General features: G+C 45.1%; 2 protein-coding genes across 3 annotated transcripts; both read left to right on the forward strand.

The window, feature by feature from the left end:
* The first annotated feature begins 388 nt into the window (after positions 1 to 388).
* tmprss5 (transmembrane serine protease 5) lies at positions 389 to 8,477 on the forward strand. 2 transcript variants are annotated; one of them, XM_030108508.1, is made up of 13 exons: positions 389 to 471; positions 1,232 to 1,370; positions 1,756 to 1,836; positions 2,787 to 2,900; positions 3,254 to 3,389; positions 3,602 to 3,715; positions 3,793 to 3,836; positions 3,975 to 4,137; positions 4,282 to 4,466; positions 7,225 to 7,323; positions 7,444 to 7,586; positions 7,720 to 7,872; positions 8,301 to 8,477. In XM_030108508.1, exons 1-13 carry the CDS (start codon positions 469 to 471, stop codon positions 8,307 to 8,309), a joined length of 1,383 nt encoding a protein of 460 aa, XP_029964368.1. In that variant the 5' UTR covers positions 389 to 468; the 3' UTR covers positions 8,310 to 8,477. The 2 variants fall into 2 exon arrangements, with proteins under 2 accessions (XP_029964368.1, XP_029964369.1); XM_030108509.1 differs by lacking the exons at positions 389 to 471; positions 1,232 to 1,370; positions 1,756 to 1,836 and having other exon boundaries at positions 2,752 to 2,900; positions 3,264 to 3,389.
* A 1,666-nt stretch (positions 8,478 to 10,143) lies between these two features.
* On the forward strand, positions 10,144 to 22,446 carry pih1d2 (PIH1 domain containing 2). Its single transcript, XM_030107708.1, has 5 exons — positions 10,144 to 10,311; positions 21,297 to 21,423; positions 21,485 to 21,724; positions 21,850 to 22,118; positions 22,276 to 22,446. The coding sequence occupies exons 1-5, from the start codon at positions 10,144 to 10,146 to the stop codon at positions 22,444 to 22,446; spliced, it is 975 nt and encodes a 324-aa protein (XP_029963568.1).
* Positions 22,447 to 22,805: the final 359 nt, after the last annotated feature.

Consider the following 22,805-nt stretch of genomic DNA (forward strand, 5'->3'; position numbering starts at 1 on the left):
GGGGGATTGACATGGTATGAGCCTTTTCAACAATCTGCAATAATGACCTTTTCTCTGAGCCGACAAACTGTCAGGTAATAACACATCTGGGGTGAAAATGTACAATCTTTTGGCACAGGTAGAAAGTGCTACCTAGCAACCCCTCGGTGTCCTATCAGTAGTCGGCTTGGAGGGATCTCTGGAGATGCTCTGCCCCCACCCCTCCCAACAGCACCGCCACCTCCTGACAAAGACCTGGTTCAGCTTGCTTTCACAGGCCCCATGACCCCCGGACCAAACAACAGCCTCATTCTCTGCACCACTGCTGACCTCATTGTCTCTTTGTGAGGGAAAATCCAGAGCTGCATTCTGTCAAATGGCAAATGGTGCATCACCCCGGAGCCGGACCGACCTCCGGACCTCCAGCGCAGGACTGTGGACCAGCGCGGACCCTGCTGCCTCCTCCCCGGGACCGCACGGGGGAGAAACATGGTAAGCAAAGAGGGACTCAACACTCGCAGTACTGCGGCGCTTCTCTCACGCCGCCACCTTCACTTGCACTCTGCTAATTAATACAAACAGCTGCTCTTTGCACCTGCACTGCTCACCGCAAACTTGCACCACGAGTGTTACTGTCCTCGTGTTTTGTTGTCATCTGTGATGCTCGAGCGTTGTGACCTGATGCCGCACACCTGTGTGGAACGTCTGGATTGCTCGACTCAACTTGCACTGACTCGCATCCCAAAATTACATGTTGTCTGCGTTCAAGGGCGACAACAACACAGGAGAGCAGATGCGATGGCACTTGTTTAGATGAGTTTTCTACTGTAATTATATAATGCCAAGTCTGCATGCGTGAGAGGGAGCTTCATCATAATTACTTCAATATGTTGCTTATAAGAAGCAGCTGCTCCGTGGAGAGTAACCTCAACAAACGCAGACACACACACCGGAGGAACAAAACGCTTCTGACAACTCAAACAGGGGATTTCGTCTGAAATGGAGATGTGTTGTACAGGATAGAAACCAGTGTGTCGTGGAGGTGTGACTTGACACAGTCACACCTGTGCGTGCTCACAGCTGGACCGGTCAGTGGGGGCCGACGCCGAAGATCTCAGAGCTTCTAATTAGCGCCGACAGGAGCTGACAGGCGGACGGTTGTTGATGAGCAGGTGGCTGCCACATACTTTCTGACACATGCAAAGCAGACGTGCTGAAACTTAATTGAGTAGGCCCGCTGTATTTCTCGCAGAGTCTTGATGGAGACACCTTATCGGTGATTGAAAACCCGGCGGCTGTCCCTCACTCCTTTCACGCAGAGAAAACAGCGGGAGCCGCGGGGACCAAGGGAGTCCAGGGTTTGTTGAAAGGCCTTCACTCAACGACTCATGGTAAGCGCAGAGGGATCGACCCCACGCTCCCTCCACTGGGCATCAGACCAAAGCTTCATTTGACCAAAGATCTCTCGCTGTTTTAACACGCTGCTTTGAATACACAGATCACACCCGATGAAAACTTTGTACTGAATCAAAGCGTGTGCGGTGCCGCGGCGGGAGAAAAAAGCCGCGCTTCCCATTAAAACTGCTCCATGTAGATTTGCTTTTCAGCGCTTTACTGTCACGAGTGTATGAAATGAAAGCCCATTAATTTCTCCCCGTCACTGTCTCTGTGCCGTGCGTCACACTGCTATATGTGTCGCCGCTGACATTTGATAATTCTCCTCAGCTGAAATCGGGGATCAAGAGGCATTAATTCCCGTATTAACTGTTGCTTCAGCTCACAGAGTGGCGCGGCTGCTGGCGGCGGTGTGTGCGGTTGGACTCCTGGGAGGCTTAGTTGTAGGTGTCTGGTTTCTAGGTGAGTCACTGAGTCGGAGGAAGAATCGGTAAATGAGCTCGGCCGCCACCGCGAACGTGCATAAGGTGGAGCTAGGAGCACACGGTGCAGGGAAGGCAGCGCTCACGCGCTCAGCCTGCTAATCATCAGCACTCACAGGCTTTAAAAAAAACAAAACAGTTCGCAGTTATCGTCTTAATTAAGGAGGATGTCAAAAAATGCTCACTAGTTTTCCACAGCTGAAGCTGATGTCTCCTAATTGTCTTCAGGAAAGACATTCAGTGGCTTGTGTGAGACACGGAGGGAAATTCTCCTGAAGCCAATAAATGTGGAGCATTTTTGATGAGTACATTCTTTAATAAGTGGCTGATTAGCAGAACTGCTGGCAGTACAGAAACCAATCAGTCCTAACATTATGACAACCTGCCCGAGACGGTGTCGGTGCCTCGTTTGCTGACTGCGACGCACCTTTCCATCAGAACGTGTGCTAACCATACTGCACCGGGCCGAGATCCGTCTTCTCATCTGTTAATCAGTGAACACGGGCTCAATGTAGTGATGAGATAAACGCATTGGTAATATTTTCTTGCAGCTTTTTTCACTGTTATTCCAGCCAACAAACACATAAAACCAGCTGTATCAGCAGTCATCAGCTGAGGCACTCATCTGGGAAATGTCTTGGTCTAACATCATCGCTGAGTGTTTAACTCCTAAAACGATTAATTATTCACAGTTTTTCCACAACAGAGGGATGAAAACTAATTCAGTAAATGTAGATGTTTTAAACATTTAAACATTTGTATAGACGGACCATTTCTAGACGTGGAAATATTAAATTGTATTGTTCTCTGCAGTGCAAAACCTAATTGCTCGAGGCTGTCTGTTCCAGGTATAAGTCTGACATTCAGAAAACATTTTCCTGTCTCTGTAATTGGCTAATTCACAGATTTATCCAACATGTCTTTATTTAGTGAAGCTGCTGCTGAAGCCCTCCTCCTCTCAGAGCCCGGTGGGGCTCGGCGACACGAAGGAGACGTCCTTCTGCAACGTGACAGAGGAGATTTCCATCTCCGACCCCAGAAAAGGTCTGCGTCTGCTGCTCCTGTTCCAGTTTTCTCAATGAAACAACAGTTTGTGGACTGATTGTTATGCAGTTGATGAGACGGGGCCATAGTTCACCTCTGAAGGGTTCCTTCATTGAAGGGAAGGAACAATCAGATTAAAATTCAGCGGCTGCTTCTTGCTGTCTGCTGTTGACTCCGGAGAGATGCCCACCGACTGACATGAGAACATCACGCATAATGATCCCTTTCTGTTGACAACATTAGCATAGATACTTGTGTTTTTTCCTAATCATTTCCCACTCACAGAAGAGGCTCGTTCATTACCGCTGGCGGAGCGCTCGTCTCTGGAGGGATTTTCAATCAATCAGGTTCAGTGTTTTACAGGATCAGCCCTGAGAACTCCCTCCTGGAGATCCAGCTGGGGAAGCTGCCCACATGGCTGCCGGTGTGCTACGAGAGGTGGAACTCCTCCCTGGGAACGCTGGTCTGCAGACAACTGGGCTATCTGAGGTGCGTCTCGGCCCCTCGTCGGCTCTCTGCGCCTTAACACTGATTGAGACCTGAGAGCCCACTCGCTAACACTTTAACCTGCTCTGCCAAGCCTGACAGCTTGGCTTATTTATGATCACTTTATACCTCATTTGCGATCTTGTTTCACACCTTATGAGTCTAATTTACGGTCTTGCTCACTCCCACTCACTTTGCATATGTTCTCTTACCAGACTGACCAAGCATAAAGGAGTGAATCTCACGGATATCGGGCCAAACTACACTGACGGCTTTATCCAAATCACCTCCGAATACAGGAGCAGTCTGGAGAATCTGTGGCAGCACAGGTGAGGACGTCACAGGACAATGTGGCTACCGACACATCAATCACGCCTCATCAGTTACCCAATTTACTTTCCTTCAGGGGGAGCTGTATCACCGGGAAGGTGATTGCTCTGCAGTGTTTTGGTGAGTTAGTCTGACTTTGCGCCCCGTCCATGTGATTGCCTGCGGAGGCTTCATGCGAGCGGCACGCTGAATGATGGCATTTGCCGCGCTGCTTTCTGACCACTCCGACATCTTTTGGATGAATGGGTGCCTGTGTAGAGTGCGGGACGCGAGCGAAGCTGCCCAGGATAATCGGGGGAGCGGAGGCCACGCTGGGCAGGTGGCCCTGGCAGGTCAGCCTCTACTATAGCAACCGTCACACCTGCGGAGGCTCCATCATCACCAGTCAATGGGTAGTCACAGCTGCCCACTGCGTGCACAAGTAAGACTGCTGACCACATCGGCACGAGAGGTCGGAGGTTACCGCCAGCCGCGGAGAATAACAAACAGTCATTAACAGCTGGAACGCGCGGGACAATCCCCCCTTGTCAACAGCCGACTCCTGCTTTCTTCGCTGAAATGTCAGCTACAGGCTGCCCCAGGTGTCCAGCTGGGTGGTCTACGCCGGCATCGTGACCCGCGGCTCCGCTAAGATGGCTCAGCAGACGGGACACGCCGTGGAGAAGATCATCTACAACAAGAACTACAACCACCGGAGCCACGACAGCGACATCGCCCTGATGAAGCTGCGGACGCCGCTGGCTTTCTCAGGTCAGCTCTGGCAGCGCTACAAACCCACAGAAACATCACGCATTTAAAGCTCATGCCTTTTGAAGCAACGGAGCAATCATTTACCACATGAGTGGAAGTGTTTGAGTATTCGCCTCCATCCCGCTGCTCTCTTTGAGGGGTCATCACAGCCTGCTCTCTGGATTTGACCAGGTTTCTGCTGCTGCAGCCGGGACTCCCTCCCACACTCAGTCACTTCAGGTCAACACTTAATGCAGCACAACACCACCTCAAAACCACTGAAACTGAATTTCTTTTTATCCAACGACTCTCAATGAGGCCATGAATGGAAATGATTTCCTTCATCGATGCTGCTTCCTGCTTCCTGTGTTATACGAGCGAAGGGGGCGGTCTGTAGGAGTGATAATCGTGACGGAGTTAACGGAGTGTCAGTTGTTTTTGTTGCTGGAAGCAGGTATCAATGCAGCAGGGTGCAGGATGAATACAGTCGTCAGAGAAATGCGTCTATTGATGCACAAAAACATCAGCTTCATGCCTGAATCACACAGAACTCTGAGGATATCTGTGCAAATAATCCCTCCTCGAAGTAAACTGAAAAAAAAAAATCAAGTGAAACACAATTGGTAAATGTAAGTCAGAAGGAAGTCGAGGCTGAGACATCAAAATTTAAACAACTGAACAAATTTTATACTTTGAATATTTTACTCTTAACTACTGAAATGTTTCAGACTGGTAAAATAATTATGGAGTGATTTCTTCTTTTTTTCCTGTAGAATAACTCAATGGCAGACAGTATAAAAGGACTCACTAAAATATGTCAGAGTTGAGCTGTAGAAAGATCCTTCAGCACCTGAATTTGAAGAGAAATCTCCACCATTACATGATAATGACACAATGACATTTACTACAGAGTAGTGCCAACACACAATCTCCTTATTTTGAACCCCGATAAAGGCCTGTTTGTATTATGTGTTATTTACACAAAATACACTAAAAATGACTGAACAGTCTCGTGGTGTATGTTTGATGAAGTCAGGTGACTTGCAGTCATTTTCAGTTTATAGTGCAGATGTTCAATCAGTTTTTCAGATTTTTAAGATAAATGCACCAAGTGGAATAAAAGATGTGCACTGTTGTGGTTATACAACCAAAAAAAAAAAAAAACTTTCAAGAACAGGGTTTTCCTATATTCTAATAATTATTGAAATCCAAAATTGTTAGTTTTGAAAACTAATTGTCTATTTGTTTACTTGAATGATTAATGATACATCTATTAAGTCACAAACATATAGATTTGAAACAATATAGTCTTAACTACTCCTGACTGTGAAAGAAAAGAATATAAATATGAATTCTAGTTTTGCCCTGGGACAGCCAGGACTAGGACCTCCGGGTTCACCCAGGACTCCTCTCACAGCAGCTCCTACATGTTTCAGCAGCTGTTTCATCCAGAAGAGAAGTTTCAAACCCAGAAACCGGACCAAGAGGCATCTGACCCTCACACTTTCAGTTGCATCACTGCTTCATGCGAAACGCTGCACGACTCCCTCACTGCTGCAGAGTCGAGTATTTATGGCATTTTCATTCAAAACATCCAGCTTTTCCATTTCTTTCACCCTACTTTTCTTTCATTGTTATTTTCAATTTTACTTGCACAGCTCAGTGTTGACTCATTTCCTTTCATAATGCCGTTGTTCAGTGTGTGTGTGTGTGTGTGTGAGATAAACACATCTCTTGAAATCTTGAATACCGGTAGAATAAAACACTCTGACATTCCCCATCTCTGCAGTTCAGGAAATAACCCTCTTGACAACAGAAACTTCTCTTTTGATAAAGGAAGCACAATACATGCAGTGTATAGAGGTGAATTCAGAGTACTAACTTATTTGGCCATGAAGAATGATTAACTCTCGGTAACCTTTCCAACCCAACAGCATTAAAGTGTGTAAAGAAGAAGAAAATCCATTAAGCTGCATGATCTCCTAACGTCAGCACCTACAAAACCAGAACGACACAATATCTGTGTATTAAACCCACATCAGGATGGAGTCACTCTTTACAAGGATTTTTTTTCAAATCAAGAATAAATCTTCAGTTGAGACTCTTTCAAGTAAAAACACACACGCATAGCTCTCAATGGATTTCTGTAAACTCCGCCTGATACATGTCAATCAATGCTTTGAAAGTGTAATTTGGATATACAAGCTTATTGTTTAATTCTCAATATAATAATGATAATAATAATAATGCATTGGTTTTATATAGTGCTTTATTGGACACTCAAAGACGCTTTACATTGGATTATTCATTCTCTCCATACTGGGTGGAAATGTTGTAGGTACTGCTACTAATTTCAGGTTCCATCACATTGCTAAGATAAAAAACATCAATCAGGTGATTTAGAGCTCAAACTGGGAGTAAAAAGTAATTTTCCAAGGCAAATTACATTTGATTTTAAACAACTAGTTTTTATCTATGTCTCCGACGATTGTCATTAATTAATTTAGGGGAAAAAAAAAACTTAAATAAATGGTCAAATACCAAGAAATCAGTTGTTCAATAAAGGGTTGATATGAGAACCAGTGAATCCAATGCTTGACACATGCAGGTTAAGCATGAATAAATATATTTCTATTAAATAAGTCAACTTGAGAGATGATATTTCAAAGGTAAAATGAAAACACCAACTGGAGAAAAAGTGGATGAAGCTGAGGACTGAGTCCAAACCGCCGTGCTGTCAGCATCAGAAGCCGCATTTCATCTTTTTTCTTCTCACCAGATACCATCAGGCCCATCTGCCTGCCTCAGTACGACTCTGATCCTCCAGGAGGCACACAGTGCTGGATTTCTGGGTGGGGATACACACAGCCCGACGGCGGTGAGATACTGAAGCACTTCTGCAAAGTGAATTTACTTCCACTCCATGAGAAAGGCGGTGGCAGGGGGCTGCGGGCGCACCGAGAGAGCAATCCCTAAAGAGAGTGTCTTCTCTCCTCAGTCCATTCGCCCGACACCCTTAAAGAGGCGCCGGTTCCAATCATAAGCGCCAAGAAGTGCAACAGCTCCTGCATGTACAACGGCGAGATCACGCCACGCATGCTGTGCGCCGGATACACGGAGGGCAAGGTGGACGCCTGTCAGGTAGGGCGCTCGCTCAGCAGACTGCATGCTGGGAACTTTATCAAGGGTCAGCCTCTGGTGTGAGTGATCAGAGTGTGTGTGTGTGTGTGTGTGTGTGTGTGTGTGTGTGTGTGTGTGTGTGCCCACCCCTCAGGGAGACAGCGGGGGGCCTCTGGTGTGCCAGGATGAGAGCGTGTGGCGGCTGGTCGGGGTGGTCAGCTGGGGGACGGGCTGCGCCGAGCCCAACCATCCGGGGGTTTACACCAAAGTGGCCGAATTTCTGGGCTGGATCTACGAGATGATGGAGGTGAAAATGGCTTTTAAAAAAGCCCTGAGATCAAACAAAGCAAAGTATTATAACGTTTTCACTTATTAATCCCAGGAATTGTCGTGCAGACTGCGGCGTTTCATCATCTCCACCTGAACACAGAAAAACAATTCTGACATACATTAATTTGTCTTTTGCTTGATTACATTTTAATTTGATCCAATTTGTTGATAATGTTTCTCTTCATATAGCTGTGAATGCAGAGCATTTATCTCTAATGGCGCATTTTGCCGCTTTCACTGAACTCAAAAGATTAAAACGGCGTCTGATGCTGCGGAAGCCAGTCCTGATTAATTTCTGCCATCATTGTGATTTCAGTATCAGCAAGAGGAAGGAAGTGGAAACTGCGCAGTGGAGCATAATTAAAGTATTCACTGATTGCTAATAATGATTGTCTCTCTTTGCAGAATTACTGAGGTGGGCTCATGAAACGGCGAGCGACGGGACGCTCCTGATGTAATCGTGTGAAATACGGGGAAACATAGTTCATATTTTCATTTTAAGTGTTTGTTGTATGCCGTACATCTAAAGACAGAGTGGAAATAACAGAATGAATATTCACGTTGTATTTTTCATGTATTAAATATAAATTATGGCTCTTAACAGGACTGTGCTCTGTGTGGTTATTGAGCTGCAAGTCTGTATTAATTTTTAAATTTCATTTGCACAGTGGCACTTTTAACAGCAGCGGCATCACAGTGTAAGCGCACGGATCAAAATTCATGAGGAATTGAACAACAGTCTAAATAATTAAATCTGATAGAGTTTTATTTATATAGCTTATATTGCAACACAGGCATCTCAAGGCACTTCAAATAATGGAAGTAGAAAATTCCCACATGAGCGAGGCGATAGTGGAGAGAATGGAAATGTGCCTCGGACTGGATGGTGTTAGGGAATAGAGAACAGAGGAAACAAACAAAACAACACAGAAAACAAGCACGGAGGAAGTTAAACAACATGAAAAATGCTTGCAGCTAAATGCTTTGTGAAGTATTTAAGGGTGTCCTGCTAAACTGTTTGACTGGAAGAAACTAAAGGGGCTGTGTATTCGAGTGTTTATTTCCATGACTCCTGACACCATTTAAATTCACGCTGTGCCATTTCTGCTTTAAACCTGCAAACATTTGCAAATTTCACACTTATTTAGATGCAACTAAAGGCACTTTAATGCATTCTAGAGTAATCCATCTTATTTCCTACTTGTTATTAGTGAATGTCAAGGAGCCAGTGTTGTACTTCCATTTAAGTATATATTTATCAAACAACTCATTTTTATCAGAGCATATTCAGCTGTTCTTTCACGATTTCCCTTCACACATCAAACATACAGGTGGGTCAGTATTGGCAGCAGTAGAATGAGCCTGTTCACACTTCATTTTCATTTTGGACTTTCCTTTTTAATATTCATTCCTGGGTACCTTTCAGAGGGCTTGGGTCAGCATAGATTTACGCATCCTATTTGTCACCTCAGACAGCAAGATGGAAGTCCCCGGGGGAGACCGTTTGCTGCACAACAACCATGAGTTTCACAATGACTTTACTCTATTTGAATGAAAACTTTGTGACAGCTTCAGTAACCAGTACATAGATAAAGAGCTGCAGGCTGGCAGGTTGTACACCCCTATGATTCCTCTTGGGATCATTACAATAGAAACACTTGATCCCACAGGGAAATTCTTTAAACTGATGGATTTGGCTGTCACTCTAATGGGAGTAGTTGAGGATTCAGTGCCTTGCTGGAGAACAGTTCAACACCTGAACATGTGGACAGGTGGTATAGCCAAACCTGCAACCTGTAACACATGAGAGAAGACCATTCTCCCAGCTGAGCCACAGCTGCCCCAAACGTAAATATAATATCAAAGGTAAAACTATATCATCCTCTGTCTCATATGCTGTTTTATTTTGTGGAGCATTTCGTGAAAGGTTATTCCCCCAAGAAACAGTTCAGTTTAATGGGAATCAGAGCATCAACAACAACCAGCTGCAGTTCTGCTTCCGGCCACCAGGCGGCCAATGTAAACCATTTAATCCCGTTTCCATGGCAACGTGTAACAAACCCGCGACTTTAATAGTTACTTTGAGGCACTCTCGGTCTCATATATTTATCCTGATATCTTTATTACTTTAAGTGTTTTTCGATAGTCATACCACGCTGTACAGAAGTTTCTCCCTTTCTCTCTTTAACCTGAACTCGCGGTGGCTAACGGGCTAGCATTAGCAGCAGGTACCGGGGCTCACCTGAAGATGTCGGAGCAGCTGTGGCAGCAGGCCGGCCAGGTGTGGTCCGTGCTGGACGACCTCTCTGTGAACGACCCCGCAGCTTACCGCACACTGATGGAGAAGCAGATGAAGGAAGGAGCGGAGTTCCTGGCAGCTCCGGAGCTCCACGCCGGTCTGAGCGCCGCGGTCCTGGTGAGCAGATTAATAACAGCTAACTAATTCACATGACCTTAATAGATAAATAAATAAATAAATAAACAAACAAACTGCTCTGGGAAAACATTTCCCTTCCAAACAGACAGCAGTGTGTCGTAGACAACTGAAACATTTCCGGATGAACAAACACTCAGGTGATCCTAATTAACCTTTAACCTTTTCAGGGAGACTTTTGACTTTTCTGTTTCCTTCAATATGGGAAATAACTGAAATTCAGTACGTTGCATGATGCTTGGTTTGAATTTTGCTTCTCTTATGGTGTTTAGGCAGTGGTGCAGTGGTTTGCTCTCTCACCTCACAGAGAGGGGTCCTCAGTCTGAGTCTGGGTGTTCAGCCTCTCTGTGTAGTTTGTCTGACCTTCCTGGGTTCATAGCTTTTTTTTCATCTTAGAAATATGGACTCTTCCCTCCATCCAGAAGTGTGCATTTGTAGATAATTGGTGACTTGAAATTGCCCATATCAGTGAAGTGAGTGTGTGATATCTCTGTGTTTACCTGACCTGTACAGTGTGTGTTCTCCCATATAGCAGGTATTGGCACTTTACAACTCCACTCTGGATTTTAGCAGATCCTGTTTGTTGGGGAGCTCTACATCTTAGCCATATTGAGCAATTATTATTTGAATCGGTAAACACAAAGCAATGGAATAAAGTGACTGATTCAAAACAGGATCAATTGCTTATCAAAACCATGTAACATACTGTGTAGAACTCATTAAAACTACTCTGAAATCACACCCACAACTGCTATTGGCCAATGGAGCCCTTTAAGAAATGATTAACAGAGATTATTGTGTATCAGTAATGTAAAGAGAATGAAAGTTGCACTTACTCCAGCTCCCTTGTACCTATTGGTTTTATTTTTAAATTTCAAATCTAAATTATATAATGCATTGAGAATAAAATGAAAGTAAAATGTTTGAAAACACATATTACTCTGTCGAGTTATAATTACTGATGTGTACTTTAGAAACATGCAGGAAAAAAGAATGTTTTCACAAGTAAGAGCTCCTCTATTGAAAAACAGTAGGATTTTAAGCTTTCTGATTAATAAGTAATCCACCAAATATTTAATTTTGACAAGTGGAACCAGTAAAAGGCATTTACTTTCATAAGAAATGGCTCAAATCTTGATGAATGTCTTGATACTTCAGAAGAAAACTTGATTTTATTCTCTGGTGTTGAAGTTTACTTAAGCAGTGAATTGATTAGTCATATTTTAGCCAGATTATCTTTGGCTGCAATAATAATAAAGAGAGGGATAATCATCAAATCATCAAATCAAATCAAATCAAATCAGATTTTATTTATATAGCACTTTTCATATTAATAAAAACAACGCAAAGTGCTGAACATTAAAAACAGTCATAAAAACAAAAGGAATAAAAACCACGCCGTCAAACAGTATGCACCACACACACACTCACCCTCACACTCACCCTCACACTCACCCTCACACTCACCCTCACCCTCACACTCACACTCACACTCACACTCACACTCACACTCTACCATTAATTCGCACAGAACAGAGGAGACATGGCATGGCACTGAGCATCTTAGGGAAAACGCCACCAGTGGGGCCCCCCACACCAAGGGAAGTCGAGGGTCAATTAAAACTGGGGCTCCAGCGCCCGACCCCCGACCCCGACAGACCATGGGAACTCGCACACCAAAGTGTGGAGCCCCCAGGCCAGCCAGGACCAGAGTACCCGGGCACAGTAACCCCAGCATTGGACCAGCACCAACTCCCGGTGTGAAGGACCCCCCTGAGGAAACACTGGAATTAAACAGCTAAAACATAATAAAATATGACACAAAATTAAAATAAGATAATAAGATAGGATTATAAAGTAAAAAAGTAAAACAAGTTGAATGTGCATAATAAAATAGAATAAAATTACATAAATAAGAATGGAATAAGAGGACTATAAAAGGTCAGTTAAAAGCCTGATTAAAAAGGTGTGTTTTCAACCTCCCTTTAAAAATATCAACGGTCTCTGCGGTCCTGAGGTTCTCTGGCAGGCTGTTCCACAGGCGGGGGCCATAATGGCCAAAAGCCGCCTCACCATGAGTCTTGGTTCTGGCTTTAGGAACACACAATAAGGCACTGCCAGAGGACCTCAGGGCCCGCGAGGGTCGATAGGGTAAAAACAGATCAGCTAAATAAGAAGGCGCAAGGCCGTTAAGACATTTAAAAACTAATGTAGTAATATGATTTTCCGGAGGAGAATATTCAATTTTCTGTTACGTTTGAGAGATGTAAAAATGAGGAACGTATGTGTTTTTTGGTTTCATTAAAGGAAAAAATAAGAATATTTCATTAGTTGTGGTTAAAAACCCAGATTAAATATTAAGAAGATTATAATTTTGTGTGAAGCCTATTTAAGGGCGTATTGTTTGCCGCTGGTGTGGGGGAGCAGACCGGAAGCACGACGCTCCGTGAGAGCGTTTGGAGAGCCTGTCAGACAGACACGGAAGTGTGCAAGCCCGCTACAGGCTAGCGTGAGCGGAGCTCGGTTGGTGTGACGGCCTGGCCAGTGACTCCTGTCCTCCCGCGGGCGGCTGAGGAGGACTGACCGCAGCTCGCACCGCGGCGAGAGTCAGTTGAGCCGACAGGACCCGATCAGTGTGGTTAAGGTAGCGTGTGGCTAACACCACTACACCGAGCAGCCTCGTTAAGCCAGAGCGGAGCTGAGGGACGCGCTGCTGTCTGGTTGCTTGAACTCACCTGCGTAAGAGAGATCGCAAAGAAGAGGGATCCCCTGCGCACCGTGACTCCAATCCGAACTGGAGGAGGTTCTCCCAATCCACTGGTAGGATTACGCCATCCACACAATCACTGGATCAGAGCTCCAACGCGCCAACGAATCTCGCAAACTCGCGTCAATTAACCCCGGAGTGAACGGTAAAAAAAAAAAGAAAAAACTCCGGAACTGAATTTAGTGAACTTGATGAATATTTTTTTTTTGTTTAAACCTTCATATTTTTTTTGTTTATCTGAATATTGCTTCAGTGCTTCAATACAAGGAATTCTCTGCACTGCATAGTGGCATGACTTTTATTATTATTATTTTTCAATGAAATGTCTCTTTTGCCATAGCGTGTACATTGGGAAGGAAGTGACACTCACTTCCCTGTAGCGAGGCAGCTGGGAAAAGGGTTACATTTTTGGGGGCTCGTCCGGGAAACTTACCTCCCACCAATTGTTTATGGCAGTTTTGTGCAGTTTACCTTTTTGTCAAGTTTCCTGTATCCTGTATGCTGCTGGGTGTTTTGAGTGGCTGAAAAATTCGGTGCGTGGAGTTTTCTGTGTTTGAAGTGGATAAAGAGAACTATGGAGGCCGCAGAGATTAAGGCTTGGTGCAAGGGATATCAGTTAGATCCTGCTCATGCATTGGTTTTAAGTGGGGTTTCTGATGTGTCAGATGAGGTTCTGAAGGAAGTTCTGAGCTCGGTAAAAATTCTTGGAAAGACAAGGATAATTGACAAACGGCCAGATATGACTTCCAAGACTGTTTTCGTGTTAGTTCAGACTGTAACTGACGTGACTGAGCAGACTTTACCTGATCAAGTCGGCATCCCAGGTGAAGTTGGTCCCTGGCCTGTGCACGTTATCCCAGCAACCAAATTAAAGCAAGAAGATTTTCAAGCCAAGCTACTGTCATTTTTGGAGCATGAAGGCAAGAGCATATCTGATGTTAAAGAGCTGTTAACCCCTTCATCCCTGGATGTGAACACTGCGCTTGTTAATGCCATTAGCTCTCTGGTGGACAAATGTAATGCTCCAAGTGCTGATATTCAAAGCTACAGGAAGCTTAGAATGTTTTCTGGTGTGCGACCAACGCCGGTTGGTGAAGAGGAATATGATGCTTGGGCAGAACAAACCACCCATATGTTGGAAGAGTGGCAATGCAGTGACAGCATAAAGAAACAGAGAGTAGTAGAGAGTCTGAAAGGTCCGGCCGCGGATATCATAAGATTCTTGCGCGCACAGAATCCAAATGCTACCGCTGATGACTATATGCAGGCGCTGGAAACAGCTTTTGGGACAACTGAAACGTCATCCGATCTCTTAGTTAAGTTTAGACAGACATTTCAAAGTGAAGGGGAAAAACTGTCTATGTACTTGCTGAGGCTTGACAAACTGCTCCACTGCATCTTCAGGAAAGGAGGCCTGCAGTTGGCAGATATGAATCGACTCCGGATCGAACAAGTCGTACGAGGTGCATCACCAGATGACATGATTGCAATGCGCATACGTATGACACATAAGTTAAGACCACCTCCTTCTTTCAGTGATCTGTTAAAAGATGTCCGAGAGGAAGAAGATATGTTACAAGGCAGAACTGACGTAAAAAGAAAGGTCATGTCAAAACCAGTTACCTCAGTTACAAGACCAGTGCCTGAAAACAAAACTGATCCTGAAGTGGAGAAACTCAAGAGAGAACTCAGGGAGTTAAAAGCTGAAATGAACAACCTTAAAGTTACAGCAGCAGCTGCTCAAGTTGAAACCAAAGGTCCTAAATGGGATAATCCAGCAGCCAGCAAATTCAAAAGAACCTCAACTTCTCCAAGGCCAAAGCATAGCCTAGATCGCTCTGGAATATTTTGTTATAGATGTGGAGAAGATGGACACTACATGAGGGAGTGTGATCGGCCTGAAAACCTACAAAGAGTCAACAAGCGGCTTGTTAAACTTACAAAGAAATCGGGAAACTACCACGGGGCCCAGTAGGGGAACGGCCTGGCGTCCTGGAGGTAAAGACACGTTCCAAGAGCATTAAAACAGCGGAAATAGGGAAAGACACGATCCCAAAAGGCTTAGTTGGACCAAGTTCTGCCGTATCAGTTCAGATTGAAGGCATTTACTCGAAAGCCATTCTTGACACGGGTTCACAAGTGACATTATTGTACAGATCTTTCTACGACAGATATCTGACACACCTGCCATTGGCACCCCTTAGTGCACTGCAGATTTGGGGTCTCAGTCCTGCTGATTATCCTTATGATGGCTACTTGTCATTGAAGCTGGAATTCAGGGAAGTTGATGTTGGCGTGACAGAGACTATAGATACGCTTGTACTTGTCTGTCCTGATCCAGTGGTTAAAGATAATGCAGCTATACTTGTTGGCACAAACACCCCAACAGTAAGACGACTCCTAAACAGTTACAGAGAACGACAAAGCGAAAACATTACAACAGTTAAAAACATTCATCCTGCATTCCAAAAGGCGATGGTGGGAATGTCAGGGTATCCTTCTGAAACTGACAGCCAAGTAAGAGGATCCGTATGGTTTGTACAGCCAAAGCCAGTGAAAATATGCCCAGGTGGTGTTGCAAGGATTAAAGGTGTGCCAAGGTTTCCGGGGATACCAAAAACCCAAGCCATTTTGGTGGACTTACCCGATGATCTTTCTGAAGAACCGAGGTTTCCCGATCAGCTTCAAGTAAGACCTGAAGTGCAGTCAATCAATGTGGTGACTTCCAAAAAGATCACTGTTCTCGTGAGAAACTGTTCATCTAAAGAAATTCTGCTGACCAGAGGTATGCCAGTTGCTCACCTGTTCCTGGTTGATGTACTGCCAGCAACCCCTGTGAATAAAGAGCCTGACCTGAAAAAGAAACTTACCTCATCATCTTTCGATTTCAGAACTTCACCTGCTCCGCAGGAATGGAAAGAGAGACTTGTGAGTAAAATGTTACAGCGCAGCAATGTTTTCTCTACTCATGAATTCGATGTGGGTTGTAGTAAAAGCACCAGGCATGAGATCCGAACCAACACTGATACTCCGTTTAGAGAGCGTTCACGGCGCTTACCACCGGCGGACATTGAAGCACTTCGAGAGCATCTGTCCCAACTCAAAGAAGCTGGCATAATCACTGAGTCACGCAGTCCTTATGCATCCCCTATAGTGGTGGTACGAAAGAAAAATGGGAAAATCCGCATGTGTGTGGATTATCGTACCCGCAACAGGCGGACTGTCCCTGACCAATACACAGTGCCTAAGATTGAAGATGCCCTGACGTGTTTGACTGGAAGCAAGTGGTTTAGTGTCCTAGACCTTAGGAGTGGGTACTATCAAGTGCCTATGAGTGAGTCAGATAAAGAAAAGACCGCTTTCATATGTCCCCTGGGGTTTTATCAGTTTGACAGGATGCCTCAGGGTGTGTCAGGCGCTCCTGCAACTTTCCAGCGAATCATGGAAAAAACAGTTGGAGACATGAACTTGTTGGAAGTGTTGGTCTATATAGATGATCTCATTGTGTTTGGTTCGACACTTGAAGAGCACGAACGACGACTGTTGAAGGTACTTGATCGCTTACAAGAGGAGGGCCTTAAATTGTCATTAGACAAATGTCAGTTCCTCCAGTCATCTGTGTCATACGTTGGCCACATCGTGTCATCAGAAGGAGTGTCAACAGATCCAAAGAAAACAGAAGCAGTCACTAACTGGCCCAGACCGACCACTGTAACTGCCTTGAGATCTTTTCTGGGGTTCTGTGGATTTTACAGACGCTTCGTGAAGGATTATGCTAAGGTCGCATTTCCCTTAACCCAACTTTTGTCTGGTTACCCACCTCATGGGAAAAAACCAAAGAAAAAACATGACCAGGTCTATTTCAACTCAGCAGAGCCATTTGGTCATCGATGGGATGATAAATGCGAAGTGGCTTTCAAAGAGCTAAAGGGAAGACTCACCACGGCTCCCGTGTTAGCCTTTGCGAACCCCCGGCTGCCTTATGTGCTGCACATTGATGCAAGTCGGGAAGGACTTGGTGGAGTGTTGTACCAAGATCAAGGTGACGGGTTAAGACCGGTTGCCTTTATTAGTCGCAGTTTAACTCCATCTGAACGCAATTATCCTGCTCATAAGCTGGAGTTCCTTGCTTTAAAGTGGGCTGTTGTTGACAAATTACATGACTATTTGTATGGAGCAAAGTTTGAGGTGAGAACCGACAACAATCCTTTGACCTATCTGTTGACGTCAGCCAAGTTAGACGCAACGGGTCACCGTTGGCTTGCAGCTCTCTCAACATATGACTTCAGTTTAAAATACAGAGCAGGGGTTCAAAACGTTGATGCAGATGCCCTTTCGAGACACCCTCGTTCTGATCAAAGTCGAGGAGAACAATGGACAGACATCCCTGCAGATGGTGTCAGAGCTATGTGCCAAGTATTCAAGGTGACCAAGGCCAAGACAAATGCCTGTCACGGAAAGGGAATCGATCACCTTGGCTTGTCTGTTGATGCTGTACCCAAAGCTTACTGTAATCTGTCCACACTGAGTCTCAAGGGTATGCCAGTTCTAAGTCCCTCTGAAATCTCAAAAGCTCAACAAGAAGATCCCACACTCAAAGAAATATGGAGAGCTTTAAAGCAGAGTGACATCAATCTAATTAAATCCAGAAACCCGGCAAGTTTGCTATTATTGAGAGAGTTTGCAAGGCTGGAACTTCAAGACAATGTTATGTGTAGAGTCACAGTTCCACCCGGCCGAAGCCACCATGCACAACTAGTTTTGCCTGAAAAATTCAGAAGGATAGTCATGAAATCACTCCATGACGATTCTGGTCATTTAGGCGTGGACAAGACCTATGGACTCATTAGAGAAAGGTTTTATTGGCCAAAGATGAAATCAGACGTGGAAGACCACTGCAAAAACTGTGTGAGGTGCATACAGAGGAAAACGCTTCCGAGAAGAGTAGCTCCACTGTTTCACATCCAAAGTAATGGTCCTATGGATTTGGTATGTATGGATTTCTTGTCCATCGAGCCAGACAGCAGTAACACACAGAATGTTTTAGTGGTTACTGATCACTACACCCGGTATGCACAAGCTTTTCCTACAAAAGACCAGAAAGCTGTGACCGTAGCCAAAGTTCTCCTCGAAAAATACTTTGTCCATTACGGTTTACCAAAACGTATGCACAGTGACCAGGGTAGAGACTTTGAAAGTCGCCTCATTCATGAAGTGTTAAGTTCCCTTGGCGTTTCAAAATCGAGAACTACTCCATATCATCCTCAGGGGGATCCTCAGCCAGAGAGGTTTAATCGAACTCTACTTAACATGCTTGGAACCCTTGAACCTGAAAAGAAAAGGAATTGGAGTAAGCACATTGCACATCTCGTTCACGCTTACAATTGTACACCGAATGAAGCTACAGGCTTTTCACCGTATTATCTGATGTTTGGGCGTGAGGCGAGGATGCCTGTTGATTTATGTTTTGGAACATCCAGCGACAACAGGTCCCAGGAGACCTATCTTAAATATGTGAAGGATTTGAGGAAGGACTTGAAAGCCGCTTTTGACCTTGCTGAGTCCGCCACTGCTAAACAAAACCAAGGAAACAAACAGAGATATGATCAGCAAATCAAGTTCTCACAACTCTTACCTGGAGACAGAGTTCTGATCCGTAATCTTGGACTACAAGGAAAGCATAAGTTGGCAGACCGTTGGGGTCCAATGCCTTACATTGTTGAAAGTCAAATGTCAAACTTACCTGTGTTTCGGCTAAGGCCAGAAAATGGTGACGGGCCTGTCAAGATCCTTCACCGCAATCACATCTTGTCCCTAGGACAGAGAGTATGTTTGGAACCAGAGCAGCTCCCAAACATGATAACAAAGAGGAGACTGAGAAGTAGAAGGCACAATAACGATGACAAAATCTCAGTCAAGGACCATGAAAAGTCAGCACCAAATAACGCCAGAAATGAATACTCAGACTCGGACTCAGAAGATGAAATGATTTATGTTCCATTTGCAATGAAAAGGCCCAGTGAAGATGGTGGAACGTCTGAACCATTCAGTCTAGATTTCGACTTGGAGCCTGGGGATCAGGGTGAAGAATTGCAAGTCATCCACAATGAGCAAAGTGCCGACAGAGAGACTGGACTTGAGACTGTGCAACAGTCTGACTCGCAGGTGACAAGCAATACTGAGACGGAGACGGAAGCCTTATCTCTTGGTTCAAAACCTGACTCACAGGAAAACTCAGAGACTGTTGGTGAGATCAGAAGATCTCAAAGAGTCAGGAAAGCTCCATCGAGACTCGCTTATGACAGACTAGGTAATCCCAGTGTTACCCCAGTGAAATTTGTGTCCTGTTTGTACAAGTGGTTAAACGCTTCTGCTACACCTCGGGTGAAGTTAACTAATCCTCCTACCTACCAAGCCATGAGGGCATGACTTTTTTTCTGGTGAGGGGGGAGTGTAGTAATATGATTTTCCGGAGGAGAATATTCAATTTTCTGTTACGTTTGAGAGATGTAAAAATGAGGAACGTATGTGTTTTTTGGTTTCATTAAAGGAAAAAATAAGAATATTTCATTAGTTGTGGTTAAAAACCCAGATTAAATATTAAGAAGATTATAATTTTGTGTGAAGCCTATTTAAGGGCGTATTGTTTGCCGCTGGTGTGGGGGAGCAGACCGGAAGCACGACGCTCCGTGAGAGCGTTTGGAGAGCCTGTCAGACAGACACGGAAGTGTGCAAGCCCGCTACAGGCTAGCGTGAGCGGAGCTCGGTTGGTGTGACGGCCTGGCCAGTGACTCCTGTCCTCCCGCGGGCGGCTGAGGAGGACTGACCGCAGCTCGCACCGCGGCGAGAGTCAGTTGAGCCGACAGGACCCGATCAGTGTGGTTAAGGTAGCGTGTGGCTAACACCACTACACCGAGCAGCCTCGTTAAGCCAGAGCGGAGCTGAGGGACGCGCTGCTGTCTGGTTGCTTGAACTCACCTGCGTAAGAGAGATCGCAAAGAAGAAGGATCCCCTGCGCACCGTGACTCCAATCCGAACTGGAGGAGGTTCTCCCAATCCACTGGTAGGATTACGCCATCCACACAATCACTGGATCAGAGCTCCAACGCGCCAACGAATCTCGCAAACTCGCGTCAATTAACCCCGGAGTGAACGGTAAAAAAAAAAAAGAAAAAACTCCGGAACTGAATTTAGTGAACTTGATGAATATTTTTTTTTGTTTAAACCTTCATATTTTTTTTGTTTATCTGAATATTGCTTCAGTGCTTCAATACAAGGAATTCTCTGCACTGCATAGTGGCATGACTTTTATTATTATTATTTTTCAATGAAATGTCTCTTTTGCCATAGCGTGTACATTGGGAAGGAAGTGACACTCACTTCCCTGTAGCGAGGCAGCTGGGAAAAGGGTTACACTAATAAGAGAACTTTAAAATCGATCCTGAAGCGGACAGGGAGCCAATGCAGCGACTGTAAAACCGGTGTAATGTGGGCCCGCCCCCTGGTCCTCGTCAGCACGCGTGCGGCTGCGTTTTGTAATAGCTGTAAGTTTGAAATATTCTTTTTGGGAAGACCAGAGAGCAAGGCATTACAGTAGTCTAATCTACAGGAGATAAAAGCTGCATTAGCACCTCTGTGCTGGCCTGAGAGAGAAACGGGCGGACTCTGGCTATATTCTTAAGATGATAAAATCCAATCTTAGTTATGTTTTTTATGTGTGGAATAAAATTTAGCTCAGAGTCAAAAATCACGCCCAGGTTCTTAACTGATTGTGCTGGTTTAAAATCCCGTAATTTTGGTAAAATCTTCTCTCTCTGACCTTCAGGACCGATAACTAAAACCTCAGTCTTGTCCTGGTTGAGCTGTAGGAAATTCACTGCCATCCATGACTTGATGTCTGAAATACAGTTAAAAAGGGTTTCTATTGGCCCTGAGTCATCAGGAGACACGGCGATGTACAGCTGAGTGTCGTCAGCGTAACTATGGAAACTGATGCCGTGTCTCCTGATGACGTCCCCAAGTGGAAGCATATAGAGATTAAAAAGTATAGGACCTAAAATTGAACCTTGGGGAACCCCACACCTATCATGCCAGTGCTATTTTCCTAATGCATTAAACCCTTCCTGCTCTACTGAATTGTTCATACCTTTGAAAAATAGCTTGAATGCAGTCTTTTAATGAGCACCTATGTCCTCAACAGGAGCCTAAGAAATTCATGTTATACATCAACGTGTGCTGCTGGAAGCGCGTTCCTGCTCCTCCAGACCCCAGCAGTGCTTTACCCATTTATGCAGGGAAACTGGAAACAGGCACAGATGAAGACCGAGGTTTGTGCCCCCTGCATCGCTGTTGCATATCAATACCAAGCTCAATATATTTTCTCTTCAGGCGAGTTTGCCGTGTTGGATGTGGCTGTAAATCCGGCGGTGCTGCAGGAGTGTGAAGGAGACCATGTGAAGACTGACCAGCTGTTCAGACTGGCGCTGAGCTATGCCCAGCAGCAGCATGGGATGAAATTATCTCAACAGTACAACGTCCGCAAGCGTTGTCCAAAAAGCAGTCCAGATGAGCTGTACCACCGGCTCGGGTTTCTGAAGCGGTCCAAGACCTCCAGACGACCCGACGCAGGTAAAGAAATCACTCCTTTACTCTTATTCAAAGCTACTGGTAGCATCGGGGCTGTTTCCTCTGAAGGGTGCGTTATCCTTCACCTCCTACCAGCCTCTAATAACCCATGTTCTATCTTTTCACAGGTGGCCAGATGCCGGCTGCCCTCCTGCAGCAGATGTCTGCTCTGCGATCAGAGGAGCACGGCTCGGCGCCTCGCATTATCTGGAAACCCGCAGAGTGCATAAAGAAGGATTTGATCCAGGTCATCTCCTCCTCCTCCGCGGAGCCTCAGAAGCCGGAGTACCAACTCGAGGTGAAGATGGATCCAGCAGGAGTCCCTCGCAGCGTGGAGCTCGTGGTGGAGCTGCCGAAGGTTCGCTCGGTGTCAGAGTGCCAGCTGAGCGTATCTGAGGTTCGTGGCTGCGCTGCACTCCGAACAGACATAACGAGCCACCTTCAAATCCACTTCCTGTTCGTGCATGGCAGGGCCTCATAAAAAATACATAAGTGGCCAGTGGTAGGTCTCACCGTGTGTTGAGTCTTTCTGTCCTGTTCTTTTTCCTCAACAGGACGATGTGTTATTGGATGTGGAAGATGTTTACCATTTGCTTCTGGAGTTTCCCAAAACTGTAAATGAAGACACGGCGTCCGCCATCTTCAACAAGAAGAAACGCCAGCTGCTGCTGAAAGTGGATATTTTGGTGAATGAGAAACATCTTATAGGAACTGATCAAAAATGATGATGATCCATGTTATGAGGAGTCAAAAGGTATTGCAAAATGGAGGGATCCAATGATTCCAGAAAACCGGGAACAGCTTGTCAACAAATCGTTCGAATTCAAGAGCAAAATGTTGTTTTTTTGTGTTAAAGTATGTGTGCACTGATCTGTGGCAGTGAATTTAAAACTTGACCCCCCCCCCCCAAAAAATGAATTGACTTTATTGACGAAGTGTGAATTGCTGTCATTAATGCGTCGGTGTTTGAGTGCACATGTATAATTTTTGGGAGCTGCTGCATCTGTTTGGGGGGTATGGCGACTGCAGAGGAAATCACTGACAGACAAAGGATCCATGCAATAAGTTATGTTTATTAAAACAT

The sequence above is a fragment of the Salarias fasciatus genome, chromosome 14, assembly GCF_902148845.1.
Source record: "Salarias fasciatus chromosome 14, fSalaFa1.1, whole genome shotgun sequence".
NCBI classification, from domain to species: Eukaryota; Metazoa; Chordata; class Actinopteri; order Blenniiformes; family Blenniidae; genus Salarias; species Salarias fasciatus.